At 47.6% G+C, this 10,225-nt stretch overlaps 1 protein-coding gene across 1 annotated transcript; it reads left to right on the top strand.

Moving 5' to 3' along the window:
* The first annotated feature begins 205 nt into the window (after nt 1-205).
* Nucleotides 206-7,778, top strand: LOC123050944 (putative disease resistance protein RGA4). Its single transcript, XM_044473663.1, has 9 exons — nt 206-4,691; nt 4,785-4,889; nt 5,112-5,591; nt 5,776-6,222; nt 6,312-6,402; nt 6,494-6,660; nt 6,741-6,913; nt 7,051-7,185; nt 7,276-7,778. The coding sequence occupies exon 1, from the start codon at nt 288-290 to the stop codon at nt 4,680-4,682; it is 4,395 nt and encodes a 1,464-aa protein (XP_044329598.1). The 5' UTR covers nt 206-287; the 3' UTR covers nt 4,683-4,691; nt 4,785-4,889; nt 5,112-5,591; nt 5,776-6,222; nt 6,312-6,402; nt 6,494-6,660; nt 6,741-6,913; nt 7,051-7,185; nt 7,276-7,778.
* The last annotated feature ends 2,447 nt before the right edge of the window (nt 7,779-10,225 follow it).

The following is a 10,225-nucleotide window of genomic DNA, read 5'->3' as shown; positions in this document are numbered from 1 at the left end:
GCATAAAACGTAAGTACTGCATACTCCTCTCTCTTCAGTATCTTTTCTAGGATGTCCTTTTATTAGTGACGACAAATCAGTGCATGCATATATGTACCAATAATTGGATTCCCCTTTTTGGCTAATGCATCGATGCAGGTCGTACATCCCTGCATCAGATGGGGATGTATGCGGCGCTCCGCGTGGCGCAATGGGTGGTGGGCAAGGCGCTAGACCCTGTTGCCGACGGCGTGCTGGGGGCTTGGGCAGCCACCAAGAACTTTGGTCCCAACGTCGAGGCCCTCAGCATGGAACTACTGCTCGTGAAGGCCACGCTTGAGCAGGCTGCCCACAAGGAGCTCGGAGGCCCGGCAATGGAGATGCTGCTTCAGAAGTTGCAGGACTCGGCACACAATGCCGAAGACTTGCTGGATGAGCTGGACTACTTCCGCATCCACGACAGGCTCCATGGCACGTATGATGCTGCCGACGAGCACGGCAAGGGTTGCACCCGTAACCTTGCCCTCAATGCTCGCCACACTGCCAAAGCTGTTGGCAAACTGGTCAACTGTTGCGCTTGGCATCGTGCTAAGCGCCGGCAGAGTTCACACAACAATTCCTTGACGCCAAATGCCAATCAGGAGGTCAGCAGATTCATGCCCAAGCTCTGTAAACTCCTCCCTTGCTCATCCTTCCCACATCCGCATGTTGGTGATGACGATCGTGGCAATGAGCAAGAAACACCAAAGCTTGAGTTTAATAGGGTTGGTTTCTCTCAAAGGATGAAGGATATTGTAGAGAAACTGCAGCATATGCGGAATGAGATTAACAAGATTCTGCAGGGTTCTGCCCCTAAAACTGTTCCAGACATTGCCCAGGGTCGTCCTATCACCAAAGGTCGAATTGATGAGCCAAAACTGTATGGGAGGGACAGTGTCATGAAGAGCATCATGGATGATATCACCAATGGTCAATACTGTGACAATGGTCTAACCGTGCTTCCGGTTGTTGGTCCGGGAGGAATGGGGAAGACAACTCTGATACAACACATATATCACAATGAACAAGTGCAGAATCATTTTCCAGTCACTATTTGGATATGTGTGTCAGTCAAGTTTGATCTGGAAAAAGTGCTAGGACAGATTAAAACATGTATTCCTAAAGTTCAAGATGAAAAAGAGAGCAGTACAACAGAAGAGTTGATTGAACAAAGATTAAAATCTAAAAGGTTCTTACTTGTATTGGATGATATATGGAAGATTAGTAATGGGGATGACTGGGGAAAATTATTGTCGACACTCAATAAATCAGAGGAAAAGGGTTCCATGATTCTGGTCACAACCCGGTTTCAGGCAATAGCACAGAAGACTCAAACAACTGGCCATTCAGTAGAGCTGGATGGTTTAGAATATGAAGAGTTTAGAAAGTTATTCCTTGCATTTGTCTTTGGTGATGAGCAATATCCAAGGGACAAACAATTTTTGCTTGAGACTGGAGATAAGATAATGGAAAAACTAAAGGGCTCCCCTCTTGCAGCAAAAACGGTTGGTAGATTACTGAGTAAAGACCTTAGTTTGGGTCACTGGAAAAAGGTCCTAAAAAGTAAAGGATGGGAGAAGCAGACCGATGACAATGAAATTATGCCTGCCTTGAAGCTTAGCTATGACTTTCTTCCTTTCCATCTGCAACAATGTTTTGCCTATTCTGGATTGTTTCCTGAAGATTACGGTTTCAGAAGTGACGAGCTGATCAGTCTATGGATCGGACTAGATATTTTGATACCCAATGGCCAAAACCAAATATTTGAAGACATAGGGCTGAGCAATTTAAATGAGTTAGTCATTCATGGATTTTTCAGAGAAGAGGAAACTGATGGTGATCTGTGTTATGTTATGCATGACCTGCTGCATGATTTGGCATTGAAGGTTGCATCTCATGATTGTCTTAGTTTAAGTCTCCCTAGTGTTGGATCAGTAGAGATTCAGCCAACCACCCGTCACTTGTCTATAAGCACATATGGTTTAGGTAAATATGATGCAGTGTCTGGTAAAAAATTGAAGAGTGAATTGGAAGAACTAAAGACAAGATTTAAGGTTGAAGATTTGCAAACATTGATGTTATTTGGAGAAATGGATGAAGGTTTTGTCAAGATATTTGGTGATTTTTTGGGGGAAGCGAACACTCTTCGTGTTCTTCATTTGCCCAAAATGCTTTGTCCCGTGGAGTTCATGTTACATAACTTTTCGGGACTTCTCCACCTACAATACCTATGTCTAGGGACACATGACAGTCAGATGCATTTACCACTTAGCATCTCTAAATTTTATCATTTAAGGATTCTAGATCTTGATTTGTGGGATGGCAGTCGTGATTTGCCCAAAGACATGAGCAACCTTGCCAAATTGTGCCATTTTTATGTCCCAAGTGATGATCAGCTCCATTCTGATATTTATAATGTGGGAAAACTTAAACTCTTAGAAGAGCTAAAGGTATTTCAAGTCTATAAAAAAAGTGAAGGGTTTGAACCAAAGGAACTAGAGCACTTGACCAAGCTAAGGGAGCTTGGCATCTACAACCTTGAGAAAATACGTAAAGAGGAAGAAGCAGCTCAAGCAAAACTGATAGAGAAAAGCTATCTGAGGAAGTTAACATTGGATTGGGATAGTGAGCGGTTTAGTGTTGAGCCCAGTGTGGAAGCAGTAGTTCTTGAGAGCCTTCAACCTCATGGAGATCTTCAGGTGTTGTGCATTAGAGGGCATGAAGGTCCTTCTTGTCCGACATGGCTGGGTGATGAGTTCGCTGTTGAAGCTCTACAATCTCTTTATCTTTGTGGTGTTTCCTGGGAAGTTTTCCCTTCTTTAGGGAAGGCGTGGGATCTTCGTGGATTGAAATTGAAGCATATTGCCAAAATGAAGGAGTTTATTATAGAGGAAAGCTTTTGCAGGCTAATAAAGCTTAAACTCATTGGCCTAGGAAGTTTTGCAAAATGGGTTTACCCAACTGAAGAAGAGTCTTCTGTTGGTGGGGACTTGTTGCCACCGGATGCTCATATGTTCCCTCTTTTGCAAGTTCTGGTTATTAGGAGGTGCCCGAAACTGTTGGGGTTGCCTTTCTCAAACCACATCGTTTCCCCGAACCGGTTCCCCAAGCTACAAGAGCTTGAGGTACATGACTGTCCCAAATTCTTGCCAGTGATTCCCATCTCCTGGATTGAAAGTCTGTGTTCTGTCAAGATGAAATGTGTAAAGATGCTAGAGGAGTTTGCGTACTCAAAATCGTCTGATGGAGTTAAATTGAAAATTATCGGAGAGGGTGATCTGCATAGCTTAGATGAAGTGTTAGTTTTAGATAAAGAAACAGGTCTTGAGAAGCTGGAACTCGAGAGTTGCCCACCTCTGGAGTTGAAGCACCTTCTGATGCTAACCTCGCTGAAGACATTGATTGTAAAATATTCAGATGGTCTGGTTGGACCAGTAGGAGGTCAGGGTGATGTGGAATGGCGGCTCCCTGTTGAGTACATGAGGATCTCGGACTTAAATGGTGATATTGGGGAGGAATTGACAGAGCTCCTCCCCCACCTCCCAAAGCTCTCCAAATTGGAAATATGCTTTTGTAATAGCATAAAAAAGCTGATAGTAGGGGTGGATGTACAACAGACAACATCAGAAGCATCAGAAATGGGGGGAGGTGAAATAACAGCAGCAGCAGAGGAAGAGGATGAGGAAGATGAATTGACGGCATCAGAAGAGGAAGAGATGGAGGAAGATGAAATAACAACATCAGAAGCATCAGAGACAGAGGAAGATGAAACAACAACAGCAGCAGAGGAAGATCATGACGGTGTGCTGCTCTTCCCAGCTCATCTCTGTAACTCACTACAGGAATTGGAGTTGATTCACTGCAAAGAGATGGTCCTGGTGGACCCACCAACTCTTGTTCCTGGAGAAGGATGGCTACAAGCCTTGCGATCCCTCCAGAGATTAACAATATATTCCCCAAAGTTTCTATCTGCATTCACGTCTTCCTGTCATGTTTTTCCTTCCTCCCTGCAGTACCTGAAGCTTAGGGGTGTGGAAGGCATGGGGACACTCGAGCCCCTCTCAAACCTCTCCTCCCTTACCAGATTAGAATTGGAGGATTGCGGAGAGGATCTGAAATGTCAGGGTTTGCAGTCTCTTGTTACCACCGGGGGGCAGCTTAAGTGTTTAGAAGTCATGTGGGTCAAGGAATTACAAGTCTGGGACAGCTCTAGATTCTTTGCTGGTTGGGATCCCAGACAGGAGAAACAGCTTGTTTCATCTACGCTACAGGAGCTCTGCACGGATGACATAGCGGGGCTCCTTTCTGCACCCGTCTGCAGCTTCTTCTCTTCTGCACTCACCAAGCTGAAACTTCGGGGGTGGGACTACAAAGGGATGGAGTGCTTCAGCAGGGAGCAAGAAAACTCACTTCAGCTCCTCTCCCACCTCCAGGAACTCGACTTTTTCTCATTCGACAACCTTCAGCAACTCCCCGCAGGGCTGTGCAACCTTACCAGCCTCAAGAAATTAACAATCGACAGCTGCCCAGCAGTCTCGTCGTTGCCCAATGATGGCCTCCCTGAATCACTGCAAGTGCTATATGTCAGATACAAATGCAGCCAGGAGCTAAAACAGCAGTGCAGGGGGTTGGAGGGAACCATCCCAAGAATCATAATAGACTAGTGATCCAAGGTAACACAACCGTATTTTCTTGTGTTTTCCGACTTTGCCCTTTTCCTGCATTTCTCCATAATAAGACTGCGTTTCTTTCCATCCACTGTGCAGGACGATGCCTTGGAGTTCCCTTGTACATTCTTCTAGACTTGTACTGCTATATATGACATGAGTGAGGTCTTGTGGCCGCCGTCTTCCTTCCTGTACATAAATCCGGTAAGCAAACTTTCACTTATAGTCGCCACAACAGGCAAAAAAAGTCCAACTTTATTTCTCAAAAAGTATTTAAGATTTGTTTCTCAACGACCCCTGGTGTTCACACAAGTCAAGAAAACCAGTATCATTATCAGCCAATGCCTTCTGCAGGTCTCTTCGTCCTTTCTTAGATGTATTTACCAATGAAACCTGTGATCACCATTTGTTTGGTTCTCTGTGCAGGTGTTCCTTCGATCTTATATGCTTATTTTATGTTGGATTCGATTTCGGATTACTGCCATTCATCAAGGGGTGGTAGTCTGCTTGCTTATTTCAGGTGTCACGGTCAAAATATCACCGTGGCATAAGTATGGGATAAATCATAAATGAGACTTTGGGGGTCAAGCTACTAATATTAAGGCTATAATTTCTTTTCACACGCCGCTACATTGCTATCAGTACCAGGTGTGCTTTCGTTACTAATTTCTGTTGGCTTGCTGTTCATGTTTCTCTTGTGTTTGTTTGGTAGGCTTGTAGTTACTCCTGTTTACATTTTGTCCGAAGCTCATGAAGCCCTGAATGGTGCAAAAGATCTTCACAAGAGTATCCTGCAACACGTTACAGTACAGGGAACACATAGTCTCTGAATTTGTGCAATGTTTATAGTCTCTGAAGGCATATTTGTGCTGAAACTGAATTTGTGCAACCCACGTTACAATACAGGTAATGCATTGCAGGGCATGTGCAATTTTGAAACTGCAAAACCCCATTAAGGCACTAAGATGCATGATCACTAAGATGAATTTGTTTTGATCAGTTTGCAGTGAATCAGGATGTCGATTAACTATGTGGATTTACTAGCTTACATGTGAAAGTTGCCTAACTAGTGATGGTGTTTCCTTTGTAGATCATTTTCCTTGGAAGCAACAGATTGAGTTTGGAAAAGGTGTGATTGACTGAATCAGTTTTCTGCCACACAAGAATGGTGCCAGCAGGTGTAACATGGAAAGCAGGGTGCTCACCTGCCAAATAACTCAGCTATCTTTTATCCTACTCTAAACAATGCAGACAAAAAGGCATGTTTTCTATCCTCTGCAAAATTAAGGTTGCTTTCATGATTCTGTACTTCTATCTGGTGCTATCAGTATATGATCTGAACTTTACTTCTTAGGTTTCATTCTCCTCACCATACTCAGTTGTCAGTTCTAGACAAGCTATTCTCTTTTCATGCCATTCTATGACTACATTATACAACACCATGGACAAGACACCGGGCACACTGTATGAAAATTCACTCAAAGTCAAAGAGATAGAAGTAGATGCGGCTGTAGCATTGTGCAAGAAAAGTATCAAGGTCAGGTCTAAATATTTCAGATCTGCTTCATTTTTATCAAGGTCAGGTCAGACCTTTTGTACAAACTAACAAACGACACCTCTCTGCAGAGTAAAAAATGACTAACAAGCAACGGTAAGAAGGGATTATACCACAAGATGCAGCTGACAGCCTTTATCACCCAAAACTGGCACTGCAACGGTAAGAAGGGATTACTCATTTCGGCTCTGAGTAGAGGGACATTATGTATACTATAATCATCTGTAACTGAATGGCTGGTATAATTTATCAGGTGTGACTCACTGAAGGTTTAGATGCCGCTGAACAGTCCGGGGCACCGAAAGCAACACGGTAGTTCCGGTTCCCGCCAAGGACGCTACGCAAGGACTGCTGTACACCTACTTGACAAGTTCACCAATGGGTGTGCCTAGAACACTGCAGAAAGTTTATTCATGCGAGGTAAATAGACCCCAGTGAACTGCAACTCTGCAAGCTAGCTCCATGTTCTTTTCAGGTTAACCAACTTGAAAATATATCAGAATTGGCTGCAAAGGAGGGTGATGGATTGACTTGCAACTAGTCCGTGGAATATCCGAAGCCATGCCAAGGAAGAAGCAGCAGAAACACTGCTAGACTAGAAGCGTAGCCTGCAGCTAGGTGGCATATCTGAAACCTGTCAGCCTTGTGGTTCAGAATTTGCTGCGGTGAATCGGTACATATTCATATGCAGCCTGGGAAGATGCCTTATTCATATTTATACCCTGTGTGCGATGATTAGTATTTCGGTCATTCAGTATTAGTGTATTAGAAAATATTTTGACCCTGACCGGCAGGATCCCTCCTTGTCAGGAACAATCAGACTGCATCATCTTCTGAAGAAACCGACACTTGTCACTTTGTTAACTGAAGAAATCGACAGCCAGCGGTTGGTGCCAAACAGGGCTCATCGTCAAGAGCCCTGGAGCTCGTCTTCCTGCACTTGGGGTAAACCCTAGCCACCATGTCCTGGCTGTCCTTAGTTCTCTATATTTATCTCGTGATCATCCTATGAATTCACCTACTTGGTCTCTGCAGACGTACCACGGAACTGAGGGTACGTACCTGCCTGATCGCCAATTAAATGGCCAGCTTGTGTTCCTCTCAGTAGAAGAAAGAATGCTGCTCATCTCATCTCGCTTGCTTCAAGTCCTGGCCTTCAGTTGTATTCCGGAAATCTTGCTCCGTGCGCCTACTTACTGGAGCACGCGCCGTTGATCATCACCGGAGACAGAGAGGAGAGGTGCACCATTTACTGCACTTGTTGGTGCATCGAGCAGCTCAAGATGCTCCTCGTCAAATGAGTTGCTTCTTCTCCATCAGCTGTAGGGTCTTGTGACCCAGACTTGGTAGCAGTATCTTTGGATCACTTCTGGTAAGATGACCAAGGTCCAAGGTGGTAGGGTTCGGACCTTTCGTGAATGGGTCCAGAAGCAGGACCGTCCAATCAAATTTTGCCATCATTTGTGACGTTGTACAGATTGAAGTTTCTCTTTTGGAAGTGTATTTTCATCAAAAACAAGGAGATGATTGATGTTTTACCACATCTTAGACATGCGATGTTGCTTTTTTGGAACGAAGGCTCAAGAAGAGCCCGGCTTTGAATTAACAAAGCCATCAACCGGCCAGGATTACACAAGGCCACCAAGCATGAGCGACCGAAAGATACATGAGAGCTGACTGAGCAGCTTACAACGCAACGCACACTACTGCACACCAAGACAACACACGAGAAAATCCTGCAAGTAATGTCGAAGCCCGCTGCACCCCGGGACCAGATACAGGAAAACAAAGAAGCTTCGAGGAGCAATCAGTAGCATGGAAGCACCGAGGGTCGCCTGACCATGTAGCATCGGACAAAAACAAACACTTGTCTTCCAACACCGAAGAGGAACCCTATGCTCTCGCCTAGGCTCGAAGGCGCCGTACCATCGGATCGTTGGGAGCTCACCCGAGAGCTAGAGCAAGCGTCGGCCGACACACCTGAGCAAGCACACAATCGGTCCTCGCCACACCGAAGACACACCACATCCGCTGCACTGCCCCCTTCCTTGGACACCGAGAAACAGAAGGAAAGCTGCCAGGAGGATCGTCGAAGAAGCACAACAGAGCACCTGGAGCGAAAAGTGGAAGCACTAGGAGTCGCTCCAGTGACCGCACAAGGGGAGATGCATCTGCGGTGGGCGTCACGGCTGTCCACAGGACGGGGAACCCTATCCCCCTCCGAACATGGCACAACCACGACCTTGCCGCTGCAGAGCAAGACTCCGTCGAGGCATACACCTGCAGGAACGCACACCCTACACAAAAAAAATCACCCCTTGGGCTCGCCGCCGACGAGCGCTCTCCAAACTCACTACCACTCTCCCGAAGAACCAGAGAGCCCCAGGCGGCGTCTCCAAGAAGAGAACGGCGCGCAGGGCGCCGCCGCCGCCCAACCCCGGGACGGGTTTTGAGCTTTCACCCGGGATCTGGGACGGGGGTGGATAGAGCAGGTCCTCAGCGGCGCCTCCAGGGAGAAAACCACGCGCGCGCGCGCCGTCGCCGCCGTGGCCGGAGAACCGGCCAAGGGGTTACCCCAGACGCAGTCGTATACCACCGTCACCCCGCCGGCACCGGATCTACTTGCCGAAGCAACAGATCTGACATGGCCAGAGGGGGGAGTGGAGCAGAGGAGGAGAGAGACCCGACCTTCAGATCTGGAGTGGAAGAAGCCCACGCCACGACCACCTCCTGCCGGCTCCTCGCTGCCCAAGCTGCCGAGGAGGCCGTCCGCCGCATCCCGCGCCCGCCACCTGCCGCGAAGGTAGCGCCGCCTCGCCGTCCGGGGCCGCCGCCCCGGCGTCCGGGGTCCTTCGCCAGGGGACGAAGCGACGGAGAGCCTCGCCGCCACCTTCATCGGCAGCCTCCTAGGCAGGCGTACCTCTGGTGGCGGCAAGGGGAGGAGGGGCTGGAGGGGGTGGCGGCGCGGGGGGAAACCCTAGTCGCCCCCGAGTCGCCCTAGGAGGACGACGCGGGAGCCGCGGGAAGGGGGGGGGGGACTTCACCACATGCGATGTTGCTCGATCACAAAGGCAGAGCTTAAATTAAGGACACGCTTAAATTAAGGACACCGATAACTGCCACACGTGTGGTGTATCGGGTGGTTATGCCACACGTCTCGTGTGGCATGGAGAAGAAACAGCTCACACACCTACGTGTGGGCAAAACAATTAATGCCCACACACCTCTTTTTTTCCCTCCCGGTCCCTCTCACACGCGTGCGTGTGGGCGAAATAGATAACGCCCACACGCCCCGCACGTCAGGCCTCGTACCTTGTGGTCCCGCACGCCCCGCGTGACAGTCACCGCGCGTCCCGCAGTTGCCATGGTCCAGACCCTCGTCCATGTTCGTTTAACTGCAGTTGCCATGTCGCTGAACTTCGGTTGCCATGTCGGACAACTACAGTTATCATGGTTGCTCAACTGCAGTTGCCATCTAATGTCAAAAGTTTCAGATGCCATTTTTGGGCAACTGCGGCTGTTGCCATGTATGGTCTGGTTTACCACTAGGCAGTTGCCATGTATGGTCTGGTGTACCACTAGGTAGTTGCCATGTATGGTCAGGTTTACTACAGTTGCCATGATTTGAAAACCTTAGGAGTTGCCACCTACTAACACTAGGTAGTTGCCGTGTAGTGCTACAAAAAGACATGGCAAAACAACATGTTCAGGTAAAAAAGAGGGAGTTGCCATCTGCTTACAAGCACACTAGGGCAGTTGCCGTGTACCCTGCAAAAATACATGGCAACTGACATGTTCGGGTAAAAAAAAAAGTTGCCACCTGCTTATAAAGCACACTAGGGCAGTTGCCATGTACAGTGCAAAACACATGGCAAGTGGCAACTTGGGTGTGGGAGATGAGACGGGCGTGTGGGCGAGATGGGAAATGCCCACGCACCAGCCCTTGTGCGTGCGTGGAAAGTGGCGTGTGGGCGAACTGCTGAAC

Source organism: Triticum aestivum, chromosome 2D, assembly GCF_018294505.1.
Source record: "Triticum aestivum cultivar Chinese Spring chromosome 2D, IWGSC CS RefSeq v2.1, whole genome shotgun sequence".
NCBI classification, from domain to species: Eukaryota; Viridiplantae; Streptophyta; class Magnoliopsida; order Poales; family Poaceae; genus Triticum; species Triticum aestivum.
This window is presented reverse-complemented; position numbering and strand designations above follow the sequence as displayed.